Below are 19,175 nucleotides of genomic sequence, written 5' to 3' on the forward strand. Positions count from 1 at the left end.
TACTTCTCCCACCCCTCCCCACCCCCCCCCCCCCGCACCCCCTTCCCACGCCTCCCCCGCCCCAAGCCCTCTCCCTCCCACACATCTCCCTGCTCTCAAATGTTATGTTTGTGTGCTTCCCCTTCTCTCCCCATCTTGTCTTCCGCTCCCTCTTTTTATATATTTTGTTTGTCTGGTTGATTTGTGTGTGAAATAAATGTTATCTCTTTCACGAGCCTCGATTCTGTATACACAAAAAAAAAAAAAAAAAAAAAAAAAAAAGTACACCGCCCCCATGCCAAATAAATAAATATCCTCCAGCGTGGCATTACCGCCGTGCAGCTCATAGAGACTGTATTGGGGGTGAGAAGTGTACAATAATTGATTGATTCATTGCATAATTAAAATCAATAAATAATTATCATAAAATAATTTCTTAATAGGCTAAAGCATATCTAAACCAACAGTGCTTCATCCGAAGCTGTAACTTTTTGAAAATTAATTAAATAAGTCATTAATCGAAAAAATTAAATGATGAATCGATTAATCAATAAATAATTAATTGATTAATTGATATATCAAAAATATCCTTTCTAGCCACATCACTTGGTCACTGTTGTGTCCAAATATCAGCTTTCTAGCTCAAAAGGTGCCTGAGATATTGCTCAAATGAGTAAAGGAAATAAATTAATGATTAATAATGAAAATAAATCAATAATAATCATAAAATAATTAAGCAATTTATCAATTGGCTAATAGAATACCAAAACCACCACATTTTCATCCGAATATGTAACTTAAAAAAAGTAATTAATCAAGTCTTTAATCGAATAATTAAATAATTAATCGATTAATTTATTAATCAAAAAATCAGCCTTTGCAGCCAAATCACTGGGTTATTGTCATGTCCAAATATCAGCTTCTTAGCTCAAAAGGTGCCTGAGATATTGCCCAGATGAGAAAGAAAATAAATAAATAATTATTAATGACCAGAAATAAATAATAATGGTAAAATAATTAAATTATTAATCAATTGAGTAATATACCTACACCAACACCGTTTCATAGAATACCTACATAGAGTAATAGAATACCTACACCACCACCATTTCATCCGAATCCAACTTAAAAAAAAAATGAATGAAGTAATTAATCGAATAATTAAACAATTAATCAATGAATCAAATAAATCAAAAATACCCTTTACAGCCAAATCACTTTGTCATTGTTGTGTCCAAAGATCAGCTTCCTAACTCAAAAAGTGCCCGAGATATTTCCCAAATGAGAAAGGAAATAAATAAGTACTTAATTAATCGATAATAATTAAGCAATTAACCTATTAATTGATTAATCAAAAAAAAACAAAAAATACGTTTATGCCAAAGCACTTGCTCACTACTGTGCCAAAATTTCAGCTTCCTAGCTCAAAGGATGGTTGAGATATCGTCCAGACAAAACAAACAAGAAAAAACAAACAAGAAAAAACAAACAAGAAAAAACAAACAAGAAACCAGAGTGAAAACTGAGTACTCCCTTTCAGCGTGCGTCATTGCCGGGCCCCCTTCGGTGCCCGGCAATGACGTTATGCAGCGCCTGGAGATGGCATAGGAAAGGAGCGGTGTACAAAAAGACAATGGAGGGTAAAAGGACATCACCAGAACAATCTACCCAAAATACGTAACAATCTTTTGTTCAAAATGCATTCCAAGCAGAATGCTCAGCTGTAAAACTTCTTAAAGAGCTAATTTTTCCCATCTAGTGCATCGAGGCAGAGTTAGAGAAGAAAACACCGGAATCCACATTTGAAAGCCCACAAATGTTAGGTATCCTTGTGTTAACACTCCAGACTCCAGGATGTGAAAACAATAAGCGTCCCAATAGCTTTGATACACAAGCAACCACAGCTCATCACATCGAGCTAATGCAAGTGATTCTCTCCTATCCTGAATATTCATTCACTTTAGGATTACATTTCTGGGAATGTAAACAGGTACACTTCATGGTGTAAAATAATGGCTGCAAAACAGAGGACACTGACTGCACGCGTCTTGGTAAAGTTGAATGACAATATCAATGCTTCAGTCGCTTCCCTTTGGACGGAGTTTTGTTGAAAATGCGCAGTGCGCAGATCATCATTCCATGCGCAGCTTGTGGCTGCTAGCTTGCATCATTGCTGGCAGCGTGGCTACGCCGCTAATGCAGTGCCCCCTGTAGATCAAGGTAGGAAGTTGCAATTTGTTTGAGGTGCCTGCATTAACTAACGGTCATCCTCTTCGAGAAGGACATCGTGGGATCTTGAACATCGACAAACTAATGCAAGTGACACGACACCAACTTCAACGTCCACACATTGCACAGTGCACTGATGAATCGCCTTGCAGGCAAAAGACCAGGATAATAGTTTAGAGCTGGGCCAAGCTTCCAACCCGAGCTCGATAGCTCGAGGCAAATACGCACCCTGCCAACCCATTTGAATGATGACAAATGAAGCCACTGAATGAGCACTGATCAGTGCAAACGCGTTCAAAAAATAAATAAATAAATGAAATGTTCTTCAGTGCAATTATTTGGAAAGCTCTTAGACGAGGCTAAATTTCTGATTTTTTTTTGGCAGAGGCATTTCTGAGTAAAAGTTGGTATCCGGGCGTTTTAGGTGGATATGAGGGTGCTGATCACGAAAAAAACGGATACCAAGCTGAAATGTGCATATTTAGGGCCTAAATCAGCAAAAAACAAAATGGCCGCCAAAAAAGTTTATGCGATATTTGTTTTTTTTCTTCAGAAAAGTGGAATGTCGTAGTAATACTTGGTATCCATGCTTATTAGCTGTATATGAGGGTGCTGATCACGATAAAAAATAATACCAAGCTGAATATTACATATTTAGGGCTTAAATCAGCCAAAAAACAAAATGGCCGTCAAAAAAAGTATACGCGATATTGACATTTCTAATTTTCTTTTAAAAATAGGAATGTCATAGTAGCACTTGGTATCTATGCTTATTAGCTGTATGTGAGCGTGCTGACCACGAAAAGATAGGATACCAAGCTGAATTGCAGGCTTTCAATGGAAGATGTTTCATACACCATATTGGCTTTTATTGCCGTTTTACCTTGATTGGCATTACATTGCTTTCAGATCACTGTCAACTGTATTTTCTAGTTAAGGTTGTTATCATGTCTAGTTAAGGACGGTTTATTTACCGGGACGGTGACATGCAACCTCTCTTTCTTTTATTTTCAGACTAAATCAAGATGGATCCTGTTGCTACTCTGAAACGACCATCATCGATTGACTTCGCCTTATGCATTTTATGCCAAACAGATGGGGATTTGCGATCTGCCAGCAATCAAGGTCTAGCCACACTCGCTAAGGCTTACGAAACCAGAAAGAAATTACGCGACCCAAAAAACCGCAATATAATTGAGCGTCTGGATCTGGCGTTGGGTTCGAATACCACCTCAATCGTATGGCACAAAAACTGTTATGTCCAATTCACCGATAAAAATAAACTTCTTCGCCTAGAAAGACTGGAAGATCATCATCAGGACCGAGAAAATGTACCAACATGCAGCTCAGTTGTTGGGTCTACCCAAGGTCGTGTCATACGTCGGAGCTCTGTCAAGCCAGTTGACTGGACGCTGTGCATGTTTTGTCAGGATCGTACGTCAAAACAACGATTAAGTTCAGTTATGACATTCAATGTCAGCAAAGATATTTTAGAGGCATCTAAATTACATCACAAGCTATGCTTCAGTTTGGCAGGCGTTAGTGACCTCATCGCAGCGGAAGGTAAATATCACCTTCCTTGCTTAAGTTCGTTCAAAAGAAGTACATCCAAAGTCAAAGAAGATTTTCACACCAGTCAAGACTTACCTTTGATATGGCTTTCTTCAGAACTTATGTATGCAGCCCAAAAGGGTCATGTGCTGAGGCTAAGTGACGTCTGGGATCGGTATGTAAATCTTTCAGAGGAAGCTAACACAGTTATTCCGAAGTCCTTTGTAAGTCGTCGGACAACATTCAGGGAAAAACTGCAATCTCGAGTAGGTGATACCATCCTCTTTGTTCGACCTGATGGTGGGACATCTCAGAGAGAAACGTTGTTGGTACCATCTAAGTATACCGGCAATGCTGTATCTGGACTGACGGATGAAGCAGACGAACAACTAACAATGCCTAGGTTCGGGCCTGAAGAGGACATCTTCCTGTCGCTGGTGCATGTTGCCCTAAAACTTCGAGGAGATTTGCTTGATAAGCCTGGCCACGTGGGATTACATGCCAGGCCCTATGGCGACTATTAGGACCCAATCTACTAGACTATGTGAAAGAAGCCGACGAGCAACTGCATATTCAAATATCCAAGGCTGCATCCGACCTGGCAGCTGTTGAGATCCTTGTCACCTTGCTGACAAACCCAACGTTTTCATCATTGATGTCAGATTTCCTGGAACGCAGAAAGGAGGACAATGTCAACTTCTCTTTCTGGTGGGGATACCTGGAAATGGTAGCAATTCTACTTATGTTCACAAGAGCCCAACGAGATGGACTTTGGGACCTTCACATCCATTCATTCACCTGCATGCTACCTTTCTTTCTCAGGTATGACCATGTAAACTATGGACGCTGGGGTCCTGTCTACTTGGCTGAAATGAGAAACCTACCAGTCAGTTCTCGAAGAATTCAAAAAAGGAAATTTTGTGGTCAAACGGTCGGCGCGTAAGTTCAATCAGGTTGATCCCGACCAGGCACAAGAGTGGTTGAATGGAACTGGTAAAAGGGCCGGAGGAATCGTTGGTATCACCAAAACCAATACAGCCTTGAACAGATGGGCATTGTCTTACAACCTGAGAGCACATATTGCAGCAGATACGCGTGAAATGTTGCAGATATATCCAAAAGACTTGCTCAGCCATAACGAATCGAAACCAGCAAGACAACAACGTGACAATGCAGACGAGAACATTCTGCTCAGCATATTGGAACGCTTCCATGTGTTTGCACCTGATACGCATCACGCTGCGCTGCAAAACATTGCAACAAAAGACGTTGCTAGCGAAGAAATCCAAACATCGCTACTGAACGCACGAGTCATGGGTCAGAAACAACTGGATGAATTTGTGGAGGATAGACTTGTTGGAGACGCAGAAACCTCAGTGCCTCAGCACTCATTGTATGACACCATCAAGAAGAACAATGCTCCAACATTCGACGATCTTTATAAGGTAGTACAACACAGTGCCGAAAAGAACAAACGCACTGTTCTGAAAGCTGATCAAAACTTCCTCCAACGTTTGGTAACGGCATATGCATCTGGCCGCACGATCAACTTGGACAACGTGTTGAACCACGAACTTCTTCGAGTACCAGTCTCGCTGGCAGAGCTCAATGGCAATTTAAGGACAGGAAACAAATCGTTGCTGGCTGATATGTTGACAGCAGATGTTCCATGTCCTGCTACGCTCGATCTGCACGGGAAATCAGCTTGTCTTGTTATAGATGGACAGGCTCGAGTCGTGGCCATTGGGAAACCGGTTGCTGCCAAGACATTTGGAGACTTGGCAGACGTTTTCACAAGATCAATCTTCCAGTCAGGAATGCAATATCTTCGCATAGACGTTGTATTTGACAGATACCGAGATGAGTCGATCAAAGCAGGAACAAGAACCAAACGAACAAAGACAAGTCGTCCAATACGTCGTATTGTAGAAGGACGGGAGGTGCCACTGCCTAACTCCTGGATAAACTTCATTGCCCTTCCAGAAAACAAGGCAGCCCTTGCTCGCTTCCTCTCGGAAGAACTTCTGGCACATGCTCCTGGTGATACAGAGATTGTGGTTGCAGGGGGGTTTGACGATGAGCGTGAAATCAGGTCATCACGTGGCAATACTGACCTCACTCCACTAAAAGCAACACACGAAGAAGCGGACACACGCATAATTCTACATGTCATAGATAGTCGGCTGGACACTGTAGTTGTATGTGCGAGAGACACTGATGTCATGCTGTTGTTGGTGGCACATTTTCCGCGTGTCAGTTGCAGAAATCTATGGATGATGGCTGGTACTGCCCAGAAGAGAAAGTACATACCCATAGGTCCATTATATCACAACTTGCCATCAAATTCAGTCCAATCACTTCTGCCATTTCACGCTCTTACGGGATCGGACACGACATCGCACATCTGTGGACACACGAAACGTTCAGCATGGAAAGTCTTCCTTGAGTATCACCACCTTCTTGTGGGTTTGGGAGTAGGGAATTTGACCCCTGAAGTGTCAAAATCGACAGAAATATTTGTCTGCAAAATCTACGGGATGAACAATCTGGAGACAACTGATAGCGTTCGTCGGGTCATGTTTGAGAAGGCCTGCAAACCAGAAGCGATGCCACCCACGAGCGATGCTCTCAAATTCCACATCCAGCGTGTGCATTACCAATCTCTGATATGGAAGGAGGCACACTGCCCACTTCCGAACCTGCCGAATGTCACGGAGTTGGGATGGAAAAGGGTCGCTACCAATTTGCAACCAGTGCTGATGACACTCCATCCAATTCCTGAGTCGTGTCTTGAACTTGTTTCTTGCAGTTGCAGGTCACGGTGTCGTACCATGCATGCGCTGTAGCTGCCGTAAAGCAAAACTTGGCTGCACAGCTGCATGTGTATGTCGGCAAGAAACTGACCAGGACGGTTGCTTTAATGACAATGTGTAATGTGTTAACGACATTATTCAACTTACCGTCGAGCCTGCATATCGTAAAAGACGTCATGACTGTGCTACTTGTATATAGTTAAACGTTCATATGTGATTGTTCACTGCATGTAATCGTATTAATCAATGAAGATCAAAAGTAAAGTTGTATTGCCTTGTAATCGTGTTGTTTATTATATGAGCTGTGTGGCACAAGGGTCCATGTGTAAGTGTCTGTAGATATCATTTTAGCTGCAGTTAGCCGATATTTAGAGCTATTTTGTGAGCAACCACCTTGAATGTGTCCTGTTTCAGTATATAGCTTTGGTCCAACACTAATAATAGTGCGCTCATATGCTTCCTTGACCTCGATAACCTGGGGCTAGACATCAAAATAATGATTCTATGTTCACTAGAACTGGAGATATCGTCAATATAAGATTTGATGGCGGCCATCTTGGAAAATGGCCGAAACATCGATTTCTGCTAAAATAGTATATACAAATTTGATTGCCCGGAAATATTCATCTTGTTTCACGTAAAGTGTACTTGTTGAAATGTCTTCCTGTGTGATTCTGAGTTCAGCGGCTAAAAGTTAAATATTTTGGCGGCCATTTAGTTTTTTCCAGATTTGAGCATCAAATACCAAAAATTCAGCTTGGTATCCTATTTTTTCATGATCAGCACCCCCAAAATAGGTTAAAAACACTTGTTACCAACTTTTACTCAGAAATGCCCCTATAACTTGTATTAGATGCATTTCTGGAAATTTAGCCTAGTCTATCTACTTGGAGGACATTTTAACCAAATTATTGACCGAAACGACTTGTGGTTTACAACTTTATAAAGAGTGATATGTTAGCTGGTTCTCATTTATGGCATTTTCTTGTGTATTTAACACAATTCAGGTTAGGCCGGAAAAAATATATTGCTGGTCTCTGGTCAGACCAAAGTTCCAAAATTGATGCGGCGATGCGTTTTTTTTGTTTTTGTTTTTTTAAAACATGGATTGCACATATAAAGGTGTTGTTTGTGTCCTCATGCCTTGCGGTCCTCATCTGCCGTGGCGCCGTCCAGAGAGAAATTAAAGACAGCCAATGGGACTGGTAGGCCTTTTTGTATATAATGAACACAAGCTTGTTATTTTAAAATGTATTTATTCTGAAAATTATTAAGTTATTCAAGCATATCGTCGACTGCCATTCAAGCGATATCGTCGTCGACTGCCATTTCGTTCTCCAGATCGCCTCGCCGTACTGTCAAACATTCCAATGCGTCGATCGCGTCAACACTGCGCATGCGCAAGTGGTCTAACAGGCCGATGGTCTCCCACGATCTCTTCTCCCAGTCCACCAGATTATCAGACACTTACAACTTCATGACAAACGGGATAGGATCCAGGCCTAACTAACGAGACCACCCGCAGCTCTCTAGGCCTTCTGGTTGCTTCACACGAACCCGACAAAGAACGTCTTCGTTTCAATAAATGACAATATCCAGCCGATTTGATTAATGACGTCACGGCACACAAAACTACTCATATCTTTGGAACGGCTGGTTGGATTTGAACAAACTAAACGACGTTTTGTCGAGCAGAACCGTGCGCGAACGTCGATACCAATGGCGACCCTCACAGACACGTATTTCCCGAGATAGCGCGCCGGCCCGGCAACAACAGGCGTGCACTGTTGCAGGTACCGTTGGAAATTTGAAAATAAATAAATTGTTGACGCGCAGGTTCAAAATCGATGCGCGCGCTGACCAGAGACCGGAAATATATTTTTCTCGGCCTAATATTTAGGGCAAAGCTATACATTCATCGTCCATGTCCTAATCACAACCAATAATTGCTACACCTCGATAAAAGCTGAATTTTATTGAAGGAAAAAGTGAGAGCCTATCTCGTGATTAAAATGCAAGTTACTGACAGATACATGCACATTGCACATACATAATTAGACTTTAACTAGAGTAGATCGGCACACTTCGTGCACCTCACCACACATCGCTGCAGAGGCATAGGCATCTTTGACTTGCTTTCTCTGGGAGTTAGGGAAGGGGGGATGATGGGTGTGAGTTAGTGGGGGTGATGATGCATCGGAGGTTGTAGGGCAAGGGTTGTGGGAGTGGGGGAGGGTTGTGAGGGTGGGAGGGGGGGGGGAGGGGTAGGGTAAACGGTGCTGGGGTGGGGTTTGTGAGATGGTGGGTGAGGTCAGCCAAATATATTTTGTGCTCTGACTGAATATATACTGCAAGTCAGAAGTCAGAACCTAGCACATATAAATAAAAAGGAACTGAACACAAATGTATATTTATTTCAAATGATCAGTTAGAGCTGGATGGCAAAGACAACACAATATCAAAAATTGAATGGGAAAGTCGAATTGCCAGCCTTACAGAGCAGAATTGCCACCAATACACCGCTTCCCTTGGAGTTCCAGCCGGGTTTTCACGTCGTACAATATATTTTGCCCAAATCTCGATCTCTATCGCGATTAAAGATGTCAAAGTAACAAAAAACGAGAACAATGTAACTGTCACCAATATGCCTCCGCATCGTCCAACGATGGGTAAATGCCATCACTCTGCATATGTATGGGTAGAGGATCACGTTTTAAAGTTTCGTGTTGATCGGTTAAGGTTCGTTATTCTATCAAAGATGGCTGCCAAACCACGTAACCTATGACATCATCATTTTCAAACTATATGCAACAGTGCTGTTTGATATTTGTGAAATTTCGCATCGATAGGGTGAACGGTTTCAGAGATATAATTATTTAATATTTTCCTTCAATCCAATATGGCTGCCAAACCATGTGACCTATGATGTCATAAATTTTATATTTCAATACAAATGGGTCAGAGATCATGTGCATGCAATTTCAGATTTTTAGGATAAGGAATTCGTTTAAAACATTTTTGGCTGGTATACCACTTCACCTATGATATCATGATCATGCTTTTGTTCCCCATTGGGAGTACTTGACAATGTGCCAAGTTTCAAATTTTTCCATTCAGTGGTTTCAGAGAAATAATTTAATTATTTGCTTTTAATCCAAGATAGCTGCCATACCACCTATGACGTCACAATTGTCATAAAAGCATTCTGCATGGGTGTCACTCCTACCCTGAAAGTTTCGTCTCAATCAGATATATGGTTGCTGAGAAAAACTGTGTTTAGCCCGTACGGACGTACGGACGTACGGACATACGTACAACCCGAAAACATAATGCCTCCGGCGACTTTGTCGGCGGAGGCATAATGAGCGCTGATGAATACAGGCAAGTCAGGAATGCGTTTCTTAGGTTACTTAAAATATATAAAACATGGTGGAATTTGTTAAAGAAAATTTGAAGAAGATGACGTTTTGGTCAAATGTACATACATAACCAAATGCGTTTGCTCCATAATGATTTTTTTTTAAATTTTTAAAAAAGTATTTAACCAAATGCTTGCCAGTTCTGAAGCTTGCTTGGCTGATGGCACTTGGAAGTTGGAGATCGCATTGCTAGCAGGATTCCAGTCTGCATCCTTTACCAAAGACAACAGTCGAGTATCCATGTTCAGGGTGGGCAACGAACAGGAAGAAGAGGGAGGAGTAAAAACTCCGCTGGGCATAGACACCATCTGTGGTCAGCAGATTGATACTGATAAATGGATGGGTTTGTGATTCATAATAACTTAGCAAAGTCTAGAAAAGATTACAGGACATAAAGATGCATTTATAATATAACTGGAATGGCGCTCTTCGACGGCAACAGATATGCCTCCACTTCCATCATTAAAAATACTTGTACCAGGTTTTAGTTAAAGAGCGCGAAACTCACAATCCAAGCTGTCAATGAGTTCTGGGAGAAAGCCGGTATTCCCACCCAGCGCCCTGATAACGCCGTAACCAAGCTCACGAAGCAATTTATTTATTTTTATTTTTTTTGGATACAGAATCGAGGCTCGTGAAAGAGCGAACATTTATTTCCCAAACAAATCAAACAGAAACAAAATATATAAAAAGAGGGAGTGGTAGACAAGATGGGGAGAGAAGGGGAAGGACACAAACACAACATTTGAGAGCAGGGACATCGGGAGATGTGTGGGAGGGAGAGGGCTTGGGGGGAGGAGGCGTGGGAAGGGGGGTGGGAGAAGTATAAAACACAAGGACACCAAGGACACCAAGGACTTCCAGGACAGAAGTTGGTATTTCAAAAAAGTGGACTTGGGGTGAAAGTAGCGGGGGTAGAAAAGATCAAGGTTTTGGATGGGGGAAGATAAGAGATGGTGGTGAACAGCTGTTTAAAGACCAGGAGGGAGGAGTGGGATTGAAGAGAGTGAGGGAGTTTGTTCCAGTGGGAGAAAAGAGGAATGAAGGAGTGAAGGTGAGCAGAGAGTCTTGATTTTCGCAGTTTAACCATAAGAGGGTTGCAGGCCGATCTTGTGCGACCCGTAGGAATATTTGGGGGGTGGAGCCAGAGAGAGCTGGGGGGGGGGGGGGCAAGGGCGGAGAGGAGTCGGTAGAAGACGGAAAGACCACCAACCTGCCTGCGGTGAGCGAGTGAAAGGCCCTTGGAGTTAGCTTCATCACGGGAGATTCCAATGATTCTGAACGCTTTGGTTTCAACAGCGTGAAGACGAGCTAGGTGTAAGGCAGGGGCACCAGCCCAGAGGGGAGAGCAGTATTCCATTGAGCTGCGATGAAAGCCTTGTATGTGGTGAGGAGCTCAGGTGTGCCAAGGAAGGACTTCGCACGACGGAGGATGCCCAGTCGGCGACTGGTTTTGGAGGCCAGATTTGAAATGTGGTTTTCCCAGGAAAGATCATGGCAGATGGTGAGACCCAAAAGCTTGAGTGACAGAACTTCTTGCAGAGGATTATTCAGAAAGTGGATGGGAGGGTTGTCCAGTCGGTCTTTTCGGAGAGACATCGTAAGAGTGTGAGATTTGTCAGGATTGAAAGACATGTTCCACTTGTTTGCCCAGTCTGTGATTTTGTCCAGGTCTGCAGAGAGTGAGGAGGCTGCAGACTGCCGATCTGAGGGATGAGGAATGGAGCAACAGAGAGTAGAGTCATCAGCAAAGAGATAGAGAGGATTTTCAAGAGAGTCAGAGAGATCATTGATGAAGACCAGAAAAAGCACAGGGCCCAGAACACTGCCTTGGGGAACTCCAGCCTGAACAGGAAGAGGAGATGAGAGAAACCCATTCAGGGCCACACGTTGACTACGACTAGAGAGGAGGTCCACCAGCCATGCGTGGAGATTTCCATGGATACCAAAGGAGGAGAGTTTGGTGAGCAGAGCGGGGTGCCAGACAGTATCGAAGGCACGTGATATGTCAAGGGACACAGCTCTAATTTCCTGTTTGGCATTGAGGACCTCCATCCATTGTTGAGAAAGCAGAAGCAGCATGTCCAGAGTAGAGTGACCAGGTCTGAAACCAAATTGATGATCAGAGATCAAGCCATTGGAGAGGAGGAAAGATTTCATATCCGAAGCAATGATGGATTCCATGACTTTGCTGATAATTGGGAGAAGGCTGATTGGTCTGTAGTTGCTAGGATCTGTTTTTGCACCTTTTTTGTGCAGAGCGGTGATGTTGGCTGATTTCCAAGCAGATGGCAGATGACCTTGAGCAAAAGAGAGGGTGAAGAGAACAGAGAAATGGAGTGAAAGAGCAGAAGAACAGAATTTTAGGACGTGTGTGCTGATGCCGTCAGGTCCAGTTGCAGAATCAGAGTCGAGGGTTGACAGAAACTTTTCCACCTTGTCAGGAGGAAAGGACACCGAGTCCAGGAGCAGCTGGGTACGACTGAGTACGGTGGGTACAGAGAGGGATGGGTTTGGGACACAAGATTTAGAGGCAAACACAGAGTTGAGGCATTCAGCTTTTCCACGTGCGGAGTCAGCCGTGTAGCCGTTTGAGGTGAGGGAGGGGATGGAGGGGGAACAAACACCAGAAACAGATTTGACCAGACACCACCAGGATTTGGAAGAGGGAGACAGATAAGAGAGTTCGGTCTTGAGAACGGAGAGATATTGTTTCCTGGCTCTCCTGAGGGTGGACACGCTTGTTTCAGGCTTTGTGAAAGGAAATGAGATTTCCTTCCGTTGGATTTGCTTTCCACGAGACGAAGGCAAGTTGTTTCTGGGCAACAGCCTCACCACAAGATTCCGTGTACCATGGACGGGAGGAAGGGTCTGACAACTGAAGACGAGATGGGATAAATCTGTGCTTGAGAGAGAGCAATTTACTTTGGAAGAATTCCCAGGATGAGTTGATGTCAGAGGCGGTAGAGATGGGAGACCAGTCCAAATGATTGATGGCTGCTTGAAGACCGTGCCAGTTGGCCTGAGTGAAATAATAAATAATGAAATAATCAATGGAACGCTTACCTCCTTCTGAAGAAGAATCACGGCCGAAAGAGAGAGTTCAGATCGTGCTGAGGAGGACATATTCATAGCAGACCTACATGATCTTTTTGACATTGCTCATCAAGATGCACTCACGCCAATGAAGAACGAAGAGGACAAGCAGTTTCTCCTCATGCAGCGGGACGACCCGCAGAGTTGTTCTATGACTGGGATGGATGTCATGCAAGCCCAAAAAAGAAACCCGCAAGCAACAGCGCGAGGCCGCCGAGGACGCGTGAAAGCAAAAGGCAAACACTTTGCCAAGTTCCTTTGAAAAAGCCGGCCCTTCCAGGACTGCCGCCAGCAGAGAAGAGAGCAGCGAAAACGAGCAACAATTCACTCCAACAATTCACAAATAGCCCCGTGCGCGATGCGGCAGTGAAAACATTTCGGCGGCATCTGTGGTATTTTTCGGAACACCTCATCTGCCTCGCCCTCTTCGATGACTGCGTGCCCGATGTGACCAAAGAGGGAATGGTCACCAACTTCTGTCGGCATGCCGACCCTCAGGTACTCAGGCGTTTTGATGGCAAAACCTTCGACCTGCAAGCACCGCTGGAAAGCTACGCGTCAACCAGGTCGATGCTGCTGTTTGACCTCGTGGCCACAGCCGGCATGAGAAGGCAGCGATATTCCTGTTCAAACCACCCGCTGCTTGGATGACCGATGCAAACTACATGGAGGTGAGCGCCAAGGTCGTAAACGACGTAGCCGAGCAAGGTATAGCACTCATTCAGGCTTAGAGGCCAGTTGACGACCAAGGAGGATGAACTGCAGGGTCTCATCATCCTTGTGGCAACCCACCGCAAAGACAAGCCCACGTCCACCAAGGCAACACTCAAGATGTGACTTTTGATGTGATGTGTGCCGACTAACTATGGATCGATGCTTTGGACTTTGAAATAATTATTGTTGTATGATTGATTCAGTGTTCTAATTTTGAATTACCCGTCTAATAATGCTAGAATGTGTTTGAGTTAGAAATATCCGTGTTTCATACATGTTTGAAATATCTGTTTAACTTGGTAGCTTTGGTTGGTCAATTTGTGTAGATTAAATTACAAAATCTGTATTTCTTGCTCTTGGGGTGGAAATGTGCATTTTGGAGCAACCTCTAAATACTATTCAATTTGACTGAAATTTATGGTGTATACTTTCAATGGTCAAAGGAACGGGGGCACGACGTAGGAGCGTGACTTTTCAAACTCTTTGGGTTTTGGGCCACCCTAATATAGATTATATATATATATAATATATATATATAATATATAATATATATATATATATATAATATATAATATATATATATATAATATATATATATATAATATATATATATATAAAATATATATATATAATATATATATATATAATATATATATATATAATATATATATATATAATATATATATATATAATATATATATATATAATATATATATATATAATATATATATATATAATATATATATATATAATATATATATATATAATATATATATATAAAATATATATATATAATATATATATATATTATATATATATATATATATATATATATATATATATATATATATACATATACATACATACATATACATACATATATATATACACAGTGCATTCAGACCCCTTCACTTTTTTCACATTTTGTTACGTTGCAGCCTTATGCTGAAATCGTTTAAATTCATTTTTATCCCTCATCAATCTACACTCAATACCCCATGACAAAGAGAAAACAGGATTTTAGAAAGTTTTGCAAATTTATTAAAAAGAAAAAACTGAAATATCACATTTACATAAGTATTCAGACCCTTTGCTCTGACACTTGAAATTTAGCTCAGGTGCCTCCCATTTCTCTCGATCTTTGAGATGTTTATACACCTTGATTTGAGTCCACCTGTGGAAAATTCAATTAATTGGACATGATTTGGAAAGGCACACACCTGTCGAGATAAGGTCTCACAGCTGACAATGCATATCAGAGCAAAAACCAAGCCATGAGGTCGAAGGAATTGCCTGCAGAGTTCAGAGACAGGATTGTGTCGAGGCACAGATCTGGGGAAGCCTAAAAAAAATTCTGCTGCTTTGAAGGTTCCCAAGAGCACAGTGGCCTCCATCATTCTTAAATGAAAGAAGTTTGGAACAACCAGGACTCTTCCTAGAGCTGGCCGCCTGGCCAAAACTGAGCAATCAGGGGAGAAGGGCCTTAGTCGGGGAGGTGACCAAGAACCCGATGGTCACTTTGGCTGAGCTCCAGAGATCCTGTGTGGAGATGGGAGAAACTTCCAGAAGGACAACCGTCACTACAACACTCCACCGATCTGGGCTTTATGGCAGAGTGGCCAGACGGAAGCCTCTCCTCAGTAAAAGACACATGAAAGCCCACAGAATCTTGTTTCTCAGTCTGAGAGTCCTTAAGGTGCTTTTTTGCAAACTCCAAGTGGACCTTTCTCCATGCGTTCAACAAAAAAATTTCAACCATCTCATGATCTTTATCTCTGAATGTTAAATTTGGGAATTATGAGACGTGCAGTTTTCAGAGGTCGTCTGGCATGACAATCAAATCCCTTTCACATTATTTTGCAGTGTCAAAACCCTTGATGTCAGCACCTTCCCCCACCTCTTCTACAAGCACTCATCCTGCCACACCCCACCCCTTTGTGTCCCCCTCCACTTCATGTTCCCCACTTCCCTATCTTCATCACCCATCACTCCACCCTCTTCAAACTTTCCCTCACCCTAGGCCCTCAAAGTTTCCCCCAACCGCTTCCCCCTCGTTGCACATATTCGCGGCTTCCCACCCCTCTCAGCTACCCCTCACAGCCCCCTCCCAACCCTCCCATCCTGCACCAACCCAGCCTCCTCCCCTCCCCCCACCTCCCACATTCGCATCCCATACCCTCCCACCGAGCACCCTCCCCAGACCCTCACTATGCAGTCTTAAAACATCCGAGGCCTCACGCATGATGTCCCTGACTCCTTAGTGTCTCTGCCTGGCTATTCTCTACTCTGACTTGATAGGCCTGAACCCCACCCTGGTGGCAGAGTTGCACTTTACATCAAGAACTCTATTTCTGACCGTCCGTGTTCTACACCTCCATGTACTACAACCCCCAACCCCAGGAGTATATTTGGCTGTGACTTACCCTCCGCTCCCACCTTTGGGTAATCTGTGTGTTCTACCTTCCTCCTAACTGTGACGACTCAGACAAAATCGATCAACTTTTAATCACTCATCCCAACTCTCTCCCTCATATATAGTGATTTTTATTGTCATCATGCAAATTGGCTGCGTTTTGGAAATGGGCTGGAAATTACATCTCACACCAGCCATGGCACTTCAGCAAAGGACTTCTGTGACTCCATCGGACTGACTCAATCTATGAACCTTGCCATCCGGATTTCTCCCAATGATAAATCCTCCCCTTCTGGACTTGGTGATGCCAAACTCCCCCGCAAATGTCTCCTGATCTTCCTCTGCTCCAAATGGTTCATCCGATTATATGCTTGAGAGTCACCATTATTTCTGGCTATTCTTAGGGAGCTGCCTCAACGCCGGCGAGTCTGGCATCTCGTTTAGGCAGATTGCCAGGGACTGAAAGCAGCCATCTCTCTTCAGGACTGGTCTCCCATATCGAATGCCCTTTGATATCAACACAACCTGGGAATTCTTCCACAGAAACCTGCACTCTCATGCAGAGAATCATCCCATCTCATCTCATCTTCTTGATATACCCACTCCTCCCTTCCCCATTTTTTTTATCCCACAACTTTCTTTTTACCAACTTCTCTTTCATGTTACAGATATGGATAGCAGAAAAGATGTGGATAACACCAGACAAAAGTTATTATCCTCATACCAGAGATGAGCACGCCCTGGACAACAGAACAGAAGAGGCTTTCGGTGAAAATCTACTCCCGAATGCAGTCATTTAAGGAAACACAAAGTTCAAATCCTACAACTTGATGTATTTCAACTGCAGAGAAGCCCCATGTAAACAAGCAATGCATAAATAGACAAAGACGTTCAGGAAGGAGGGGACTGTGCTAAACCTGAATTACAAATCCCAGGAACAGCAGTCATTGAGGACGCAAGTCCTTGAGAACCGCTGAAGTCATTGAACCTGGTTTATGCATTACTCTGATGCTTTACATTACATTTATGAAATTTCTGACATATATAGATTCATGTAATTCATTACCACCATTAATTTTTGAATGAAATATAACTTTTTAACAAAACTTCGTGCGTCAACCTTTTTTTGACCACTGCACATCGGTAATGACAGAAAATTGAACGAAAATGTGGAAGCAAATCTTTTTATTACCTCCACCACCAAAGGCGGATGGAGTTTATGTTTTCACCTCTGCCTGTCTGTTTGTCTTTGAGCAGGATATCTCAAAAGGATTCGGTTGAAACTTTGTGGATAGGTTGAGTGTGTGTCAAGCAACAATTGATTCGACTTTGGTGAAGTTCCAGATCCAGATATTAGAATTTTTAAAGTGATTCTTTACCATTGAGATATGGGGCCAATTATAATGATACATATATATCTATACATATACATACATATATATATACATACAAAACAATGACAGTATAGCATATCTCAAAACATTGCGGACGAGTCATGACAAAACTAGGTGGATGAGTTGGGTAGGTCACAAGAACAAGCCGATTTGATTCTGATCCAGGGCCGAATGCTGAACCGGCCTATCAGTGTGACACAAAACGTAAATTACAAACCGAGTGCCATTCTAGTTTTACAATAGTTTATAATCATCGTCAGTGGTACAAGTAAAAGGATCACCCATACCATGGAGCCAGATCGTGAAATGGAAGGCACGGTCTGATAAAATACCGCACCATCATCATCCAAGATCGGTACACTGACCGAGCCAGAGAGAGCTGAAGCAGTTACGCTTGCACAACCCAGGCTGCTCCTCATTGTGCTGGGGCTCAGTTGAGGTTCAAGCGAAGGGTTAAACGAAAAGGACCCAGAGATGTCACTCTCACCTGGACATCAAGGATAAGTTAATTACATTGCAAACCAAATACCGCATCAAATGAAAATGAAAAATTTGAACGCAACTTCACCCAAAATGATACACCATTGTTCATTTTCCATACCTCTCATGTTCTCGATGGATTTGGGTGAGGAATAGGAAACAGAGCCGTCATTTCGTACTGATGTGCCCATCTTTGAAACATCATGATGCAGTTCGTTTTTCAAGTTGTGCATCTGTAACATCAGAATTGAGGCAAAAAAAAAAAAAATAGACCAAGTTAACAAAAAACAAAGATATAATAATAATAATGAATCGGCCCAAGTGGGAGAGACACTTGTCTCCTGAAGGAGGGCAGTCGTAGCCAGGCTGCATTAGGTGATAGAGTCTTAGGGGTCTTCGGGTTCTAAAATGCTTAAAGGATTCAAAGTGTCAAAAGGGTCAAAAAAGGACTGAAAGGAACAAAGAATGAAAGTGAACGTACCGTCTGGCCCCACTTAACCCTCCCCCCTTCTTTCCCGTTCTTCAAAGTAAGAGGGTATTGATGACATCACGAGGTTAAATTTTAACAAGGAGATTGAATTAAATAAATTTTAAGATCAAATTAAATTAAGAGGTTAAATTAAGCAATGATTAAGATCAAATTAAATCAAGGTTAAATTAAGCAATGATTAAGATCAAATTAAATCAAGGGATTAAAAAATTAAGAGGAATAAGAATTCAAATTTGATTTGTTAACATCAAATAAGGAGGAAACAACACGTAATAAACCATATGTGATAGACATACAAACAGATTACATTTTGAGTTAATTTGCCAATTATCTGACCACCGAGATGGAATTTTTAAAAAGGGCTCCATTAGTTTTTTTACGCATCAATGTCATGAATCATCATGCAGAGTTTCAAAACGATCCATTGAAATGCCTCGGAGTAGGGAAAAAACGAATAAATGTCGATGGACCCATGGGAGGAAGGAAAGAATGGCTGACTGGGCATCATTATAGCTTCAACAGCTTTCAATAGCTCCCCTCGACTTCATCATAGATGAGCTGAAAATGATGGACACTTACAATCACTAGAACGGCACT

General features: G+C 42.4%; 1 protein-coding gene across 3 annotated transcripts in view; it reads right to left on the reverse strand.

The window, feature by feature from the left end:
• Positions 1-19,175, reverse strand: part of LOC137436113 (uncharacterized) — a 150,617-nt gene that overhangs the window by 19,862 nt on the left and 111,580 nt on the right. For all 3 annotated transcript variants that reach the window (XM_078786566.1, XM_068129830.2, XM_078786565.1), the window contains exons 32-34: positions 18,210-18,321; positions 17,896-18,095; positions 10,129-10,299 (exon numbers count right to left, since the gene is read on the reverse strand). In XM_078786566.1, the coding sequence (XP_078642692.1) occupies positions 10,129-10,299; positions 17,896-18,095; positions 18,210-18,321 (483 nt within the window). The remainder of the gene's footprint in view (positions 1-10,128; positions 10,300-17,895; positions 18,096-18,209; positions 18,322-19,175) is intronic.

This window comes from Myxine glutinosa, chromosome 11 (genome assembly GCF_964187855.1).
Source record: "Myxine glutinosa chromosome 11, kmMyxGlut1.1, whole genome shotgun sequence".
NCBI lineage: Eukaryota > Metazoa > Chordata > Myxini > Myxiniformes > Myxinidae > Myxine > Myxine glutinosa.